Here is a 19,118-nt window from a genome sequence, read left to right on the forward strand (position 1 = left end):
TTCATGGCATTGTGGGTGATCCCTCGTTCCCAGACTGCCCCTGTGAAACCCCCACCAGGGGGCGCTGTGCTGGCCCTGTAAGACCGAGCCATCCCAATGTATAACAGGGTAATCTAGGGCATTTCCCCTTAGTGCTACCACACAGTACTAATGCCCACGTTGTGCCCCTCACAGTAGTTATTCACACATTGTGCCTTGTTCACAGTACTAATGCCCACACTGTGCCCCTCATAGAAGGTATGCCGACATTGTGCCCCTCACAGTAGTTATGTCCATTTTGTGGCCTGTTCACAGTAGTTAGGTCCTCCCTGTGCCCCTCTTTGGCCCCTAGTGCCCCTTCCAGCTCAATAAAATACAAACAAACAGAAATACCTGTTTCCCTGATGATCGGGCACATCCGGGGTTCCCTAGCAGCAGCAGACGTGGTCACGCACCTCGCGTTGCTGGCTGTGCAGGAGGCTGATTCCAGGGCTTTCAGCGCTCCTCTCATACAGCCAGCAGCGCGATGTGCGGCCTGCAGGGGAGCGCCGGAGATCAGCAGAAAGGTGAAGCAGGGAGTGCCCCGGTGGGTGCGCAATCAAGCCTCTGCACCCAGGGCATGTACCCAGGCTGCCCTTCCCTGCTACACCCCCGGGCCTAACATAATTCTAGATATGGGAATCCTTTATTACAGGGGGCTTCCTGAACTGAGATATTGACCTATCCTCAGGGCAAGTTGTCAACAATGGCGGATTACAATAGGGGCTTTAGGGTCGGCAGCCCCGGGCCCAGCCTCTTTGTAGGGCACAACGCCAAGCCGAACGCCCACATACTGCAGCGGGGCACGGGAGCGCATAGTTCCCTGCCCCACCGCCATAGGCTTCAGGCCTAGTATGCCTGAGGCCTATGCGGTAGTGAAATCCCGCCGCAGGTGGGCGTGATGATGTAATTGTGTGCGCATGTGCCAAGCACGAGTATTTAGTTTTTAGTTTTTTTTAATTTTATGTGCCAACTTTGTGGAACATGGCGGGGGGGGGGGGGGGGGGGGGGGGGGGGCACACAGGAGGACATATTAGTGAAGGGACAGTACTTCTGGGGGAAATTACTGTATGGGGGCAAATTATTATTGGAGGGATTACTATGTGGGGGCAAACTACTATATGGGGCAGTGTGGGGGAAACTACTGTGTGGTGGGCAAATTACTATGGGGGATATTACTATATGGGGGCAGTGTGGGGGGCTTTGCTATTAGGGGAGGCACTGTAGGGGCAATTCTATTATTTCTGGGGACACTATACAGGGATTATTACCTGGAGCAAAATATAGGGTGTAATTATTATTATTACCTGGAGCACAATATAGGGTGTTATTATTACTCGGGGCACTCTAGGGGACATTACAGCTGCTGTGGACACTATAGGGACATTTGGGGTAATTTATCAAACTGGTGTAAAGCAGAACTGGCTTAGTTGCCCAAAGCAGCCAATCAGGTTCCACCTTTCATATTTGACAGCTCTTTTGGAAATCCAGTTCTACTTTACACCAGTTTGATAAATGACCCCAATTATGTCTATTAGGGTCACTATTTTTTAAGCAGTATAGTACCTGGGGCATTGGGCGGCACAACGGGCACAGTATAGGGGGTGACAGCAGGATGACACTGTCAGGACACCAGGATGGGAAGGTTGATAGGAAAACTGAGAAATCTAACGTGTCTGTATTACAAACTGTAGAGACGAGATGCGGCTGAAAGAATTTCTCATGGCGGTCTGGGTCTAACGGAGGAGAAGAGGAAAGAGAAGGTCTACATGACAGGAGATGTCCCTGGATGTAAGAGGTATGTGGTGCTGTATTCTCCTCCATGTCTTTTTTATTATAATTATATGTATTTTAAATTTGGCGACCAAATTTTTCAGTTTAGGACCTAATTTGGGGTATTCTTTTTTAGTCTGAAGATGTCATATGGCCTAGGAAGAGACTCTGGCGCCCATGAAGCACCGCAGCCTCTTCATACAAACAGACAAAACAAAATTAAACTAAAATGGAGGGAGGGGCCGAGATGGGTAGACCGGGGCCCATCATCCGCCCCTGATTGTCCATATGAGATCAGTGGAGAGCTGACATCTGACACCCACACCAGTCATCATCCATGGCAGCCAGCACTAGGGATGAGCGAATAACACTTGGCTCCGATGAGACAAAGTTATTACTTAGTGAAGTCTTGCGAAAAAAACATTTCCCAAACTCGGTTTTGGTTCCAAGTGGTACCTTCTGGCTGCCTGATACAGCAGTTTTTGGGCTGAGTTAGGGTCCTGTGGGTGTTGCTCTTATGGCTGCACTGTTACTGGGGGACCTGTGGGTGTTGCTCTTATTGGGTGCACTGTTACTGGGAGTCCTGTGGGTGTTACTCTTATTGGGTGCACTGTTACTGGGAGTCCTGTGGGTGTTACTCTTATGGGTGCACTGTTACTGGGAGTCCTGTGGGTGTTACTCTTATGGGTGCACTGTTACTGGGAGTCCTGTGGGTGTTACTCTTATGGGTGCACTGTTACTGGGAGTCCTGTGGGTGTTACTCTTATGGGTGCACTGTTACTGGGAGTCCTGTGGGTGTTACTCTTATGGGTGCACTGTTACTGGGAGTCCTGTGGGTGTTGCTCTTATAGGTGCACTGTTACTGGGAGTCCTGTGGGTGTTACTCTTATGGGTGCACTGTTACTGGGAGTCCTGTGGGTGTTACTCTTATGGGTGCACTGTTACTGGGAGTCCTGTGGGTGTTACTCTTATTGGGTGCACTGTTACTGGGAGTCCTGTGGGTGTTACTCTTATGGGTGCACTGTTACTGGGAGTCCTGTGGGTGTTGCTCTTATGGGTGCACTGTGGTTGGTACAATTAGGAGTACACCTTGACACTCTCAAGAAAACTTCCGAGAAGGATGATTATTAGGGTACAAAGCATTTGTCAGTACTATGGCGCCATCATTAGGATACAGGCGCAGACATAGCAGCGGTAACACAAGGGGGATGATGCACGAGTGGTCTCCAGGCCTCTGGACGCTCTCCCGAGCCTGTCACTCAGGGGCCCGCCCGAACACGAGACGCCCGCCCGTCCACCAACACCCTACGCCCATTATCCGCGCACTCGGCAACCGCACTTCAAAGAGCCGCCGGCGGTGGGCGGGAGTCTTCTAGACCTCACAGCCAATCAGAAGGCGAGTGGGCGGTGCTTACTGGAAAAAGAGGCGCTGCTATTGGCGGGGAGGAGGGCGAGGCATCTTAGCTTCTTTTCAGAGCTGCTGAAGGACGGGCACTGGCGGTGACGTCACGGAGGAGATTAACGCTGCTCAGCGGAAGGACGGCCGGTACCGGAGCTCCGTGTATCGCAGTAGTGCCGTTGATGGCGGGCTGTGAGAGGGCTGACTAGGGGCCGCAGGTACAGCCTCCCCTCGTAGTGACTGTCTGTGCGTCTCTCTCCCTCCTCTGCTGCTGTCTCGGTCTGTCTTCCTATGTCGGACTGTTCCCCTCTTCTTCCTGCGCTGGTCTGTGCTGTCCGCCGGGCGGTTGCCGGTTGTGGATGTTCGCAGCTTGTTGTGACAGGAGAATGTGTGTGTGTCCCGGGCCCAGGCGGATCGGTACGTACATGGATTTTCCTCCTTCCTCTACATTGTGGAATGCAGGGAGTCCTGCAGAGTACAGGCTGCCCCTTACTGCACTGGGTGTACATAGGGTTAATGGTCCTGCAGAGTACAGGCTGCCCCTTACTGCAATGGGTGTACATAGGGTTAATGGTCCTGCAGAGTACAGGCTGCCCCTTACTGCACTGGGTATACATAGGGTTAATGGTCCTGCAGAGTACAGGCTGCCCCTTACTGCACTGGGTGTACATAGGGTTAATGGTCCTGCAGAGTACAGGCTGCCCCTTACTGCACTGGGTGTACATAGGGTTAATGGTCCTGCAGAGTACAGGCTGCCCCTTACTGCACTGGGTGTACATAGGGTTAATGGTCCTGCAGAGTACAGGCTGCCCCTTACTGCACTGGGTGTACATAGGGTTAATGGTCCTGCAGAGTACAGGCTGCCCCTTACTGCACTGGGTGTACATAGGGTTAATGGTCCTGCAGAGTACAGGCTGCCCCTTACTGCACTGGGTGTAGATAGGGTTAATGGTCCTGCAGAGTACAGGCTGCCCCTTACTGCACTGGGTGTAGATAGGGTTAATGGTCCTGCAGAGTACAGGCTGCCCCTTACTGCACTGGGTGTAGATAGGGTTAATGGTCCTGCAGAGTACAGGCTGCCCCTTACTGCACTGGGTATACATAGGGTTAATGGTCCTGCAGAGTACAGGCTGCCCCTTACTGCTCTGTGTTTGCCATGTTTCTGAGGACTCCTTTTTTGCCTGTGTTCACACGGAGCGAGCTTGCCTCACGTTTTCCTAATACGTTGGCCAGCGGAAAATCTGCAGAAGGGTATGTTCACACTGGAGGTTCTCGTGGCACCGCGGGGTGCAGCGCGCTCAGTTCAGCTAAACATCAAGCCGTCTCCTGCTGCCGATATCTGAGGCACCAAGAATGGACGCGTCTGGAAAGTCCTCGGCCGCATGCTGTGCGGTGTGGCATCCTGTTGAAAACAATGGAAAGCGGTTTTTCATTTGACGCCAAATCGGCTCTGAACCAGTGTCAACAAAAAACCCTGAGTGTGAACGTCCCCCTAAGGCACCTACACATTGGTGAAGATGTCAAAGCTGAAATTCCGCACGGCTTTATCGCGTCTCTGCTCTGAAGCCCGCGTGTGTTCTTGATGCGGGTTAGTCGCAGATCTCACCCTTGCAGTGCAGAGGATAAAATCTGTCCGCAAAAATCGCCAAACCATTGACTTGCGGCAGATTTCAAAATCCGCGAGGCAGGTCCGTCTCATCGCAGGAAGAAAAAGGCAAACCGTCCGTGAGATTTGTCTTGTGCGCCCTGCTGCGGATACTGTCCATGATGCGTTCGTATTTCTTGCGCGCCTGATGACTTCCACGGGTCCGCATTTTGCGGCCAAGTATGGACCCGGTTCCATTATTTGGTGGAACAGACATCATGTGCTTTTGGGATGAGTTGTGAAGAAAAAAGAAACCTTCTGGTCGGCAACTCTGGGCCTGACGCTGCAGTCGGCAGAGTGGGCCCATCTTAAAGGGGTTTTCTGAGAATATATATATATATATATATTATATTATATTTTTTTTATTTCCTACTGATGACCTATCCTCGGGATAGCTGATCAGTATCCGATCAGCTGTTTGAGAAGGTACCAGCGCTCCTGTGAGCACCGCGGCCTTCTCTCCGCTATTCCTAGGCCAGTGACGATACGTTTATCGGTCATGTGGTCTAGGAGCGTCTCAGCATCATTCAAGTGATCGCAATACCAAGCACAGCCACTATGCAATGTACGGCGCTGTGAGCTGAGAGAGGGCTGCAGCACTCGCAGGAGCTCTGCTGCCTTCTCTAACAGCTGATTAGCGGGGGTCCCAGGGGTCGGACCCCCCACAGTCAGATACTGATGACCTGTCCCAAGGATAGATCATCAGTAAAAACCATCTTGGAAAACACTTCCCATCACAGACATTGGCGTATCGCTAGGATGTGCCATCACTCTCGTGAGGTGACTACAGATGGGTATACACCTTTTTAAAGGGGTTTTCTGGGTTCAGAGCTGAACCCGGACATACCCCCATTTTCACGCCGGCAGCCCCCCTGACTTCAGCATCGGAGCAGTACATTCTCCAATGCTCTCCTTTGCCCTTCGCTAAATCATGCAAGGCAAAGGCATTTTTTGGTGTTCCGGTGACCTATCGGGCTCTCCATGGAGCTGCCAGGCGGAGGCTTCCGCCCAGCAGTGAGCCCGGTGACGTCACGGCACTGATGGGCGGGCTTTAGTGCTGCCCTAGCCTGTAAAACGGCTAGGGGAGCGCTAAAGCCCGCCCATTAGAGCCGGTGACGTCACCGAACACACTGCCGGGCGGAAGCTTCTGCCGGGCAGTGTGTTATTGTAAAGAGCCCTTGCCCTGCGCGATCCAGCGCATGAGATGCTCCGATGCTAACATCAGGGCGTCTGGCTGGGGGAAATTATGGGTATGTCCAGGTTTGTCCTCTGACAAATCTCACCCAATCCACACTAATTGTAATTCTGCAAAATGTCCCTGATTGCTGCAGATTTCATGCGATTCGTCTGCATGTAAAGTATTGGGATTTTCTCTGTTCAGTTTACATCCCGGGTGGAGCTAGCCCATCTCCATCACTGTAGGACAGGGGTCGGCAACCTCCGGCACTCCATCTGTTCTGCAACTACAACTCCCAGAATCCCCCTTTCACTCCTGTGGGAGTTACAAGAACAGCTTAGTAAGCGTGCATGCTGGGAGTTGTAGTTCTACAGCAGCTGGAGTGCTGATGGCTGCTGATCCCTGCTGTAGGATTTAAAGGGTATTAGACAAGGTGCCTGGGCCCATATCAGCCGTGCTCTGGTGAAGAGGATCAGTCACCGCTCCTGACCTCTGATTTAGTAAATGACGACAATCCTGGAGAACATTTTCTTAGAGTTTTGCATTGTGCTGTCCCTCTCTGTTGTTCCTCTTAAAAATGTATGAATAAATTGACAACTGGGTGGTGTTACCATTGTCCATAAGGATACTTTTTAGGCAACTTTTAAAGGGCTAGGACATGCCACCACTTTATGGTCTGAGCTCTGGGGCGTCAGCGTTGGTTTAGCACCGTTTCTTTTTACCCGTGCAGCAGCGCCCTGGCCGCCCTCTGTACAGGGATCTGCAGTATGGTCCCATTCAGGCAAATGCTCTTGTGCTGCAGTTCCTGGCACTGCCTGATGGCAGAGGGGCGCTGTGCTGGGGTAACTTCGAAGGCGAATTAGTGCTAAGCCAGAAGGACTTGATGGATTCCCAGAGGTCGGACCTTGCTCATTGTGATGGCATGGCCTAGTGATATGCTGTCTCCTAAGATGCTGAAATGTTGGTCTGATGTATGAGAAGATTGGGATGGTGGGATCTGGAGGCCGGGTCTACATGGTGACATAGTTTTCAGCAGGAGCTTTGTGAGTGAGCACTTGGGTATCTCCATTGATGGTACTCCAGTAGGGTATGCCATGGATGTCTGGTGCCCTTCTGCTGACCGTGACCGCCTTGCTAGAAAAGCTCCATGATCCATCAGCTCATGAGGCCTCGCGTGGTTGGCACATTATAGTAGGTGACTTGCTTTGCTGACCTCTAAAACAAATCGGGTTGTTGCCGCACAGATATGACACTTCTTCAGCACAAGGGAGAAACTGGCAGGATCAGCGGCAGTACCAGAACCAGGCATGGAAGGATAAGCATGACTTGCAGATGGAGATCTGGTCAGGTCTTGTGGGTGCGTGTTATGGGCACTGAGGTAGGGTCTGTTCTCCTGAGTGTAGGATCAGCTGGACATCAACCAGAAAGTATCATTCACTGTCATGAAACCCAGTTTTGTCTCACCTCGCCATTACTTGCTGCGCCTCACTGTGTTCTGGCCAACGTGTGGTCAGGGCTGTGTATAATCTCGCCTTAGTAAAGGCAAGATGAGACAACCCCCTTTAAAGAGCCTCTGTCAGCATGATCAACCCTATTAAACCCGGCATACTGGCTGGTAGGGCTCATCATGCTGATTAAAACAATGTGTTTCTTTTGTCTGTATGCTGAACAGCTGCAGAAGTATTTACATTTTATTCATATGCAAATTGGCAATTGGAGCACCAGGAGGCAGGACTGAATCCTCTGAGCACTGCTCTAACACCCCCTGTGCTCTGCACACTCCCCTTCCTTGATTGACAGGGCTAGACCTGAGCGAGCCGTGGCCTGGAGCTGGTTTAATAGGGTTCATGATGCTGACGGAGGCTCTTTGTTTCATCTTGAACCGGACGCTTGAATTATTCATGTTAACTTGGCAGCTAATGAACAGAGCACTTACCTACTGACCCTACAGATCATTAATTCCCGGTCCATCCACACTGCTTCTCAGACTGCCTGGTGCAGACTGTGCGTTTGGTAGTGCAAGACACTTCCTGCTGCCCATGGATTGGCCAGCACTGATCACATGAGCAATTCTAGCCAATCTAAGTGGAAGTAGTTTGGGCTGCCGATGCACACTGTGCAGCCAGAGGTCGCGATAACGCCTGTACAAGCATCAGACGCCTGTACAGGCCATTTTACTCCCTGGAAAAAGACTCATGCGTATTTTTATGCATGGTCTTTTTCTAGTTGGGAGCGCTGTATTAGAAGCTGCGAGGTCTGGCACACATGAAGCCCCGCCCCTCTCCCGAGAAGTCCCGCCTCTCACAGACATTTCTATCACCAGGAGCAGCTCCAGAGTCTGGAATAAACACTACGTTGTGGTTACAGGACCTGTGGTGATGTCACAGTCATGTGATCAGCCATGTGTGTGGGAGGAGTTAGGGGAATGCAGAGGTACTTTATGTATGGAAGGTGTGTATAAAGCAGGGCCATGTCAGTGTAACCAGTCTATTGTACAGTTTTCTGTGTGTAATGTGCACACAGTAGTTCTATCTGTGTAATGGACATGTAGCAGAGCTGTGTCTGCAATGTGTATATAGTGAACTATCTGTGTAATGGGCATGTGGTAGTGCTGTGTATGTAATAAGGTTGAGCAGTAAACTGGTGTCCACGATATACCGCGGTATTAAGTAACGGCAATATCGCTGTTTCCAAATAACGGTGGTATTTGGTGATGTCATATGCGTGCTGACCGCTCCTAAATCTGTGTCAGCCCGCCCCTGCATGGTGCATGTGTGTACCGGACACATTACTTCCTGCAGCGGCCGCCCCCGGCTCCTCCTCGCTGGCCGAGCACAGGAGCGAGGTGCGCAGAGTCAGTCAGCAGTCCGTGTCCAAGCCAAGGTGGGGGAAGAGGAGTGAGAGACCCTAACGGCCCAGGCGTCAGAAATAAAGGTTGTACCGTCTATGTCTTCTGCGGCCCTGGCCCTGCCTGCGAGCTGCGCTGCACATGGTGATGGCACCTGATAAACTATAAGGTCTCCCTGTTGCCCCCATACAGGAGCAACAAGAAGACATTACTGTATGGGGGCCACAAGACATTATTATACTGATAAGGAGCCGGGGGCGGCCGCTGCAGGAAGTAATATGTCCGGTTTCGTACAGTATATAATGTCTCCTTGTGCCCCGCTGCCTGCCCATATAGTATATAATGTCTCCTTGGGCCCCGCTGCCTTCCCGTACAGTATATGATTTCTCCTTGTGCCCCGCTGCCTGCCCGTACAGTATATGATGTCTCCTTGTGCCCCGCTGCCTGCCCGTACAGTATATGATGTCTCCTTGTGCCCCGCTGCCTTCCCGTACAGTATATGATGTCTCCTTGTGCCCCGCTGCCTGCCCGTACAGTATATGATGTCTCCTTGTGCCCCGCTGCCTGCCCATACAGTATATAATGTCTCCTTGGGCCCCGCTGCCTTCCCGTACAGTATATGATGTCTCTTTGGGCCCCGCTGCCTGCCCGTACAGTATATGATTTCTCCTTGTGCCCCGCTGCCTGCCCGTACAGTATATGATTTCTCCTTGTGCCCCGCTGCCTGCCCGTACAGTATATGATGTCTCCTTGTGCCCCGCTGCCTGCCCGTACAGTATATGATGTCTCCTTGTGCCCCGCTGCCTGCCCGTACAGTATATGATGTCTCCTTGTGCCCCGCTGCCTGCCCATACAGTATATGATTTCTCCTTGTGCCCCGCTGCCTGCCCGTACAGTATATGATTTCTCCTTGTGCCCCGCTGCCTGCCCGTACAGTATATAATGTCTCCTTGGGCCCCGCTGCCTGCCCGTACAGTATATAATGTCTCCTTGGGCCCCGCTGCCTGCCCATACAGTATATAATGTCTCCTTGTGCCCCGCTGCCTGCCCATACAGTATATAATGTCTCCTTGTGCCCCGCTGCCTGCCCATACAGTATATAATGTCTCCTTGTGCCCCGCTGCCTGCCCATACAGTATATGATGTCTCCTTGGGCCCCGCTGCCTGCCCGTACAGTATATGATGTCTCTTTGTGCCCCGCTGCCTGCCCGTACAGTATATGATGTCTCCTTGGGCCCCGCTGCCTGCCCGTACAGTATATGATGTCTCTTTGTGCCCCGCTGCCTGCCCATATAGTATATAATGTCTCCTTGTGCCCCGCTGCCTGCCCGTACAGTATATGATGTCTCCTTGTGCCCCGCTGCCTGCCCGTACAGTATATGATGTCTCCTTGTGCCCCGCTGCCTTCCCGTACAGTATATGATGTCTCTTTGGGCCCCGCTGCCTGCCCGTACAGTATATGATTTCTCCTTGTGCCCCGCTGCCTGCCCGTACAGTATATGATTTCTCCTTGTGCCCCGCTGCCTGCCCGTACAGTATATGATGTCTCCTTGTGCCCCGCTGCCTGCCCATACAGTATATAATGTCTCCTTGTGCCCCGCTGCCTGCCCATACAGTATATGATGTCTCCTTGGGCCCCGCTGCCTGCCCGTACAGTATATGATGTCTCTTTGTGGCCCCCATAGAGTTTAATAGGGGACACATCTCTAAACCAGGATTGGACATGATGGAATGTGTAGTTCCATGACCAGAGCAGACATCTGCGACAGACCAGATGGTATAGACATGCATACAATGTCCTCCTTGGCCCTGTTGAATCCATTTCTTCTCATCCAGGATGGTAGACGGCACCTTGCTGTGATGGACTGTAGCTCCCAGGTCTTTGGTATATATCCTGTATACATCGCTGTGTAAAGGTTGTATTAGACCTGCAGATTTTGCAGATGATTGTTGGGAGGGAAGCGTGCCTTCCCAGATATTGCCTGCTCGTTAGTGGAGGAGACTGCTGCTGTTACATGCAGTGATCTCCTCCACAGTATGAGGAGCAGTGATCGCTTATGCCATCGCTCGTCCCCATGAAGAATTATTTGCCGGTAGCAGATTGGGATTACACAACACCATCTGCCACTGGCTAACGATGATTTTTAAACCTGCTGAAAGATTGCAATTGCCCTATCGAGTAATCGGCGGCAGTATTACACTGCCAGATCATCACTAACGAGCGTTACTGCAAATGATCTGCTCGACAATTGGCCGGTGTCATACAGGCTTTATATCCAGGTTATTGTATCCGGCCGGTCTCGGCCCTCCTGCTCCTGCGCTGCCCGGTAAGCTCTGGTTACACAGGCTCTAAAAATACTCGGAGGCCTTCATCCGGCTGAGCGGTTAGTGTAGTATTTCATGGTGGAGGTGACTTCTAGTGTATGCAGGACACATGCCATCTGCACGCTCCAGAGACGATGCATTTACTACACTTCAGTGTCCTGTAAATGTCTTCTGCTGCTCTCCGTGTCTGCCATGTCTATATGCAAATCTGCAGGACTGCTTGGTTTGCAGGAATCCTCTAAGGGCTCTTTCACACCTGCGTTGTTCTGTTCCGGCATAGAGTTCCGTCGTCGGGGCTCTATGCAGGAAGAATCCTGATCAGTTTTATCCTAATGCATTCTGAATGGAGAGAAATCCGTACAGGATGCATCAGGATGTCTTCAGTTCCGGAACGTAACGTTTTTTGGCCGGAGAAAATACTGCAGCATGCTGCGCTTTTTGCTCCGGTCAAAAATCCTGAACACTTGCCGCAAGGCCGGATCCGGAATTAATGCCCATTGAAAGGCATTGATCCGGATCCGGCCTTAAGCTAAACGTCGTTTCGGCGCATTACCGGATCCGACGTTTAGCTTTTTCTGAAGGGTTACCATGGCTGCTGGGACGCTAAAGTCCTGACAGCCATGGTAAAGTGTAGCGGGGAGCGGGGGAGCAGTATACTTACCGTCCGTGCGGCTCCCCGGGCGCTCCAGAGTGACGTCAGGGCGCCCCACGCGCATGGGTGACGTGATCACATGGATCACGTCATCCATGCGCATGGGGCGCTCTGACGTCATTCTGGAGCGCCCCGGGAGCCGCACGGACTGTAAGTATACTGCTCCCCCGCTCCCCACTACTACTATGGCAGCCAGGACTTTAATAGCGTCCTCGGTGCCATAGCAACACTGAACGCATTTTGCACTTCCGGCAAATGGAGTGCACGACGGATCCGGACAACGCAAGTGTGAAAGAGGCCTAAGTTAGGCCTGAAACGATTACTCGAATTAATCGATTCACTCGATACAAAAAAATCCTCGATGCAAATTGTTTTGCATCAATGATTTGTTTGTGCCACGTGACCACAGAATGTGAATGAAGAGCTTGCTATCACGCTCTGTGCCCACCCGCCTGCCCGCGCCACACTGGCTCCTGATGTACACACATCCTCAGGACGTAGTGCATGTAAGCGCGCACTATAACATCAGGTCCCAGTGCAGCGCGTGAAGAAGAGGATGGAAGATCTCTGGAGTGTCGGCAGCGCCCCCTACAGGAAAGGTAAGTATTTTAGTTCACTGGCGCTGCGGCTGGGCACTGGTGGCTAGGAGGGGGAGTGGGGGAGCTGGTGGCACTGCTGGAGGAACTAATTGCATTGGGGGGGGGGAGGGAACGGGGGTAGGCAGCTGATGGAACTGATGGCACAAGGGGGAGGGGGGCTGATGAGTTTTTATAGAAAACGTTCTTTTGATTAGTTTTTTTTCTTATTAGAGTACTCGATTAATTAGTAGAATACTTGACTACTAAAATAATCGATAGCTGCAGCCCTACTCTAAGAATTAGGATCTCTAGGGCTTTGTTCACATTTCCGTTTGGTATATTCTGTAGTCTATTCCAGCAGAGGAACAGACTGCCGGAGTTCCCGTATCCAGCATGGGCCTGGCATAAATGGCAGCCTCCGGCCGTACAAACACTCTGCGTGCAGGTGTCGTTTTCCGACAGAAAGCTGCTATTTGTGCTGGAAACCTGCCGAATCCGATTATAGTGAGTGGGAATCCAGCCGTATCCAGCTACGCCTGATACGGTAATCCTGGTAGATGACGGGATTTACCAAACGGAGATGCGAACCTTAGACTTTCCATACAGCCTAACGCTTCCAGGAGAGATTAACCCCATAAAATGGGATTCCAGTTGAACATACAACAAATTCTATATTTTTATTTTTTGCCAGATTTCTGCAGAATTCAATATGAAAATACACAATGTGCCTCAATGTAAAACTAGCAGTATAGTAAGGACGCTTTCACACAGAACAGGCGCAGAGCTTTCCTTATACCTTATCTCTGAGGCTCCGCTCATGGTTTTTTCGCTTACAATCGCTGATCAAACACTGACTTTTGGAAAGCTGCCTTGTGGGATGCTGGCGGGTTCTGCAAGGTTAAAGGGTTTGTCCAAGATTAGAAAACTATGGCTACTTTATTCCAGCACCACACCTGTCCATGGGTTGTGTCTGCAGTAGAGCTCAGATACCAGAGACCCATGGAGGGATCTGGTGCTTAGTTTGGAAGAAAGTAGCCATGGTCTTGTAATCGTGCACAACCCCTCTAACGCTTCTAGACTCTCTGGGAATGTCTATGCAGAGTTGGCCATGTGGTAGCTCCATGCATATTTAGCACTAGGAATGAGCAAACTTGTGCTTTCAAGTCCGGCGTACAAGGTTCGGGTTATCTAAGAATTCCGTTGTTGATTCTGCTACCACGGACCATAAGTCATCCCTATTTAGCACCAAAACGGAATCAAAAGCAGAACCTTTTTATCTGCATTCCCAGATCCTGTTTTTCTCAGGCCCTCTCAAAGAACCATAATCTGACCATGTGAAGAAAACCTTTATTATCTAGAAGGAGGCCATACACCATAGATAGCCAGGTCACCGCTTGTTTGCCCCACAGCTGTTTCTTCTGATTGTCCCCATACACATGAAAGCTCAACATGTCTGACCCACCTTTTCCCCCACGGTCATGGGAGAGTTGGGACATTCCCATTCAGCGTAGATGGTACTCTTGTTCCACCAGAATCTGCAGGTTCATGTTCCTCTGGGTATGGCTAATTGTAAACCATGTCAAAACGTCCTATTCAAAATGTTTTCATGAAAATGCATTTTGGCAAATGTTGATTGTTCCTTGTTCTTCCGTGTGTAGAATAATATCCTTTTCCTCTCCACAGGTTTCTCGGGAAGAAGTTGCTCTCCATCCTTACTCCTTGATGCAATGTCTGTTCCTACACAGCTTCTCTTTCCTCTCCTAAGGAGTTGCGAGCTGGGCCGGATCTGCAGCTCGGTGTGTTACTGTCACCACAAACCTCTGTGCTGTAGGTCCCGCTATCCATCTCTGAATCCCCTCCGATGTGGAGCAGATGGGAAGCTTTCTTCAGCCTTCCGACGACCCTGGGAGCAATGTTTTCAGCTGCGACAGTATGTGACCACCCCACAACGGTTTTACTTAACGCCTCCCCAGGTCAACAGCATCTTGAAAGCCAATGAGTACAGTTTCAAAGTTCCCGAGTTTGATGGTAAGAATATCAGTTCAATCCTTGGGTTTGACAGCAATCAGCTGCCTGCAAATGCCCCAATTGAAGACAGAAGAAGCGCGGCTACCTGCTTACAGACCCGAGGCATGCTCCTAGGGGTTTTTGATGGCCATGCTGGTTGTGCCTGCGCTCAAGCTGTTAGTGAAAGACTCTTCTATTATATCGCTGTTTCATTGCTACCTCAAGAGACTCTACTGGAGATTGAACATGCCGTAGAAAGCGGGAGAGCTCTGTTACCCATTTTGCAGTGGCACAAGCATCCGAATGACTACTTCAGTAAGGAGGCTTCCAAACTCTACTTCAACAGTTTACGGACCTACTGGCAGGAGCTTATTGATCTCAACACAGGGGAGACGACCGATGTCAAGGAGGCTTTGATCAACTCCTTTAAGAGACTTGACAATGACCTATCTTTGGAAGCCCAAGTTGGAGATCCTAACTCTTTTCTGAACTATTGGGTCTTACGAGTGGCCTTTTCAGGGGCCACTGCATGTGTGGCCCACGTGGATGGCATGGACTTGCATGTTGCCAACACAGGAGATAGTCGTGCCTTGCTCGGAGTCCAGGAAGAAGATGGATCTTGGTCTGCAGTCACCATGTCCCATGATCATAACGCTCAAAATGAGTCCGAAATTCAAAGGCTTAAATCGGAACATCCAAAGGAAGAGAAGAGCGTGGTCAAGCAAGACCGCCTTCTTGGGTTGCTGATGCCCTTCAGAGCTTTTGGCGATGTGAAGTTCAAGTGGAGCATCGACCTTCAGAAACGCGTCGTCGAGTCGGGACCCGATCAGCTGAATGACAATGAATACACTAAATTCATCCCTCCCAATTATCACACCCCACCCTACTTATCTGCAGAGCCGGAAGTGATCTACCATAGATTAAGACCTAAAGATAAGTTCCTCATATTGGCCACAGACGGCCTTTGGGAATCCATGCATAGGCAGGACGTGGTGAAAATTGTTGGAGAGTATCTGACCGGCGTCCACCATCAGCAGCCCATAGCAGTGGGTGGTTATAAAGTTACACTGGGACAGATGCAGGGTCTTCTCACGGAAAGAAGGGCCAGGATTTCTTCCGCTTTTGAAGATCAAAATGCAGCCACCCATCTTATAAGGCACGCCGTGGGCAATAATGAATTTGGCGCTGTCGACCACGAGCGGCTTTCAAAGATGCTTAGTCTTCCAGAAGAACTGGCACGGATGTACAGAGATGACATCACAATCATAGTTGTTCAGTTTAACTCTCATGTGGTTGGAGCCTACCAGTAAAGCGCTATGCTCTAAACCAGTTTACCGAAGTTATCAAGGCTCCAACGTTTCACTGACCTTTTTGCATCGTTTACTTTTTATTGAGTGGCATCAAACTGCTTACTTAGTGCTGTAACTTTTTGCATTTTTTTTTTTGTATGAGAATGTTGCATGGCAGACAATAGGTTCTGATTTGGTAGTCTCGCTTGATCCCCTTCAGTTTACTATGGGGATACTGAAGCTGTAATAGACTTTGTTAGGTTTGTAGTTGCCTGCTAAGCATATGGGGGATCCCGTATAAAGAGGGTTAATTACGTCATCTAGAGATCTTCCTTCCATTTCCTCATCACCAGTAAAGGGGTTATCCAATATCGTGCAACAGCCCCCCCATGTGCCAGGCGCCTCAGAGGGAATCTACTTACCTCGCTCCTGGTCCCCGCACCGCTGCTGCTCCCTGTACACGGATAAAAACATCCGGCGGGAGGTGGGGGTAAGAAACCAGCCAATGGCAGGCAGGGACGAGCCTCCCTAGAGTGGCCCACCGTGCAATGGGAGTCTGGTCCCCACCTGCCATTTGGCTGCCCCCCCCGACACCAGGTTTTCATCTGTGTACAGGGAGAAGCAGCGGTGCGGGGACCAGGAGCGGCCCGGGGTAAGTATATTCCCTCTGAGGGGCCTGGCACATGGGGGGGCTGTTGTATGATATTGGATAACCCCTTTAAGTTGACCATTCACATTGGATGTATGTCTTCCAAACCTGCTGATCATGTAATGTGTTTCTGCCTCCTGCCAAATGTTGGGGGAAAGAAGGGTCTGCATGATGGATTTCTTAACTTGCCCGGTCCTTTTGTTGTAGGGAGATAAGCCGCCACAACATATGTGTTCCCCTGTCTCTATTGAGAACATATGCACACTCGGCCGGGCTAAGGATGCATGCTTATGGGGTAGTCGAGAGAGCGATTTGATGGCTAAACAAGAGCTTGCCAGACAGCTATGTAATGTGTGTAGCCAGCCTTGAAGGGGTATTCCTATCGCAGAAAGTGAGAGCATATCACTAGGATATGCCCCCATTGTCTGATAGGTGCAGGTCCCAAAGGTTGGACCTGCACCTATCTCTAAAACGAAGCCAGCAAAGTGATGGCCTGCAATACAGAGTCTGGCCACCACCAGTCATTCCTATTGGCCCGCCGAAAATAGTTGAGCGTCGCGTTCTGCTTTTTTCAGAATCGAATGGGAGCGCACCACACTTGTGCGGTCACACCTTCCATTCACTTCTAAGGGGCCCACAAAAATGGCCAAGCTTGGCTATTTTCGGCAGCCCCATAGAAATGAATGGAGGCAGTTGCACATTCACAGTGTGCCCTCCTTCACGTCACCGGCTGGGTTTACGAGATACATGTGGGTCCCAGAGGGGGCGGTGTGCCCCTATTGTCTGAGATGGGGAAAATCCTTTTAAGAACAGTTCCTGTGACTGAAAGACTATGGACACCTTCAGGGCAATTTTGTATGCTTGCATTTTACTCATTTTGGTCTAAAAGTAGTTTTTTTATTGTATTTGTGTGTGTGTGTTCCCATCAGCTGACAGCTCATGTGAGGCCTTATCTCTGATCTTCTCTCCTCATAACCACTCATTATAGCAATAATAATAAATGCTGATAAGAAAATGTCTTTAAGGTCAAGATGTCAGAGATAAAGCTTCATATGAGCCGTCAGCTGATGGGACTGAGAAGACATAATGCAAACAGACCTATTTTAACCCTTGATATCAAAAATAGATGAACATTTTTTAATAAAGGTTAAGTGGAAAAATGATTCTCAGCTCAAAATGAGTCAAATACAGTCATAAAAAATTTGCCCTGAAGGTGTCCATAGCCTTTAATAAACCAGTCCAATCATGCGGTGTGATTGCCATGCAGCTACGACTGTAAGGAAGACTGCACAGTACCGTGTGGTCGCTAATCATTAGTTTAATTGGAGCCCGCTGCTGCCTGTATGGCTGTGGTGCTCGAGTACAGCGAGGCCCCGACACGACTGTGCCGTGTGGTCGTACCCTATGACAAGCTCCTGCTTACCGGCCTTGGACTGGGGGCTTGCCCCATAGATGTTACTTATATAGTACACTAGCAGAAGGACCGGGTATATGTCATCTATTTCATTTAATGTTTGTGTGTCGTTAAAAGATATCAACACTATCCACAATAACAGTGACATCTACAGCGCTTGTATTGGATAATGCAGGTCATATTTTGGGACTATCTCAGGAACGGTACGTCCTAGAGAGCTGAGACCCCCACAAGATTTCTTTCCAGGTAACAAGGGATGTGTATACCAAGTTTGTAGAAATCGGTGGTTGCATTTAATGCAAAAGGAGAAGACTGTTTGATAGGTTTATTTCCAGGACCCCCGTCCTGAGATTTCCCATAAAAAGTACAATATACCGTTACTATTTTCAGCGGTTTCCGTGCTTTGAGTTTGGTTCATGCTCAGCAGTATTGGCCCTGGCCCCGGGGTTTTAACCCTTCAGCTGTAGTGTCGATGCACATGGTCTGATTTGCTGCGGTGAAACATGCGCAAAGAAACCTGCAAATCTGCTCCAGACTGTTCAGATTGAGATTTCAGGTATTTCATGGATTTGCCGCTGTATATTTTCCAGCGAATACTGAAGTCAAAAACCCATTGGAGAGTGTCATCATGAGGGGAACTTCAATGTCTGTTTTGCAGGAGTCTTTGTTGCTGTAATTTGCGCCAAATTTATCAAATGTCACACAGTTTGATAAATTTGGTGCACCTTTAAAGGGGCATTTCGGTTGTTAAGTTACCCCTTATCCTTATAATTATTAGATCGGTGGGGGTCCTATTCCTGAAATGATTTTATTATTTTTTAAAATTGATGTTGAAAAAAAAAAACTATTTTTGCGCAAGTAAACCCCCAAAAAATCAAAAGGGCCCCCATTTTGCAACGATATCTTTTATTGCAGGTTTTGACATCCTCATTGAAGTCCATGGGGAATATCTGCAATCGACCCACAACATAAACTGATGTTCTGTGGATTTAAAAATCTGGACATCTTACGAAGAGGATTTGTTAAAAATCTCACCCGTTATTCTGCAGCCTATTTGCAAGTCCGCAGCAAAGACTATGTGCATTTACCCTTTAGGCCAATTTTACCCGCCTGTGTTCGGTCTGGCTAACACGCTCCACACGATGGCCACATACCGTCTCTGACCTGAACTCGCAGCACCCTAGTGATCCATGGTACCGTGGGTCTCACTGGATGGTACTTGTGCTCAGCCAGCAGCAGAAGTCATTATGATGCCGTGAGCTCAGGTCCGAGGAACAGCATTTGGTTCGGACAATGTGACAATGTGCGTTTCCTGGACCAAACATGTTCGTATGACGTTGGCCT

The 19,118-nt window shown here is 50.0% G+C and overlaps 1 protein-coding gene across 2 annotated transcripts; it reads left to right on the top strand.

Annotated features, from left to right (window-relative positions):
• The first annotated feature begins 3,261 nt into the window (after nt 1-3,261).
• On the top strand, nt 3,262-16,184 carry PDP1 (pyruvate dehydrogenase phosphatase catalytic subunit 1). Of its 2 annotated transcripts, none has more exons than XM_040432587.1 (2): nt 3,262-3,408; nt 14,099-16,184. In XM_040432587.1, the coding sequence occupies exon 2, from the start codon at nt 14,143-14,145 to the stop codon at nt 15,730-15,732; it is 1,590 nt and encodes a 529-aa protein (XP_040288521.1). In that variant the 5' UTR covers nt 3,262-3,408; nt 14,099-14,142; the 3' UTR covers nt 15,733-16,184. The 2 variants fall into 2 exon arrangements, with proteins under 2 accessions (XP_040288521.1, XP_040288520.1); XM_040432586.1 differs by lacking the exon at nt 3,262-3,408 and adding an exon at nt 3,439-3,607.
• Nucleotides 16,185-19,118: the final 2,934 nt, after the last annotated feature.

Source organism: Bufo bufo, chromosome 5 (assembly GCF_905171765.1).
Source record: "Bufo bufo chromosome 5, aBufBuf1.1, whole genome shotgun sequence".
Classification (NCBI taxonomy): domain Eukaryota; kingdom Metazoa; phylum Chordata; class Amphibia; order Anura; family Bufonidae; genus Bufo; species Bufo bufo.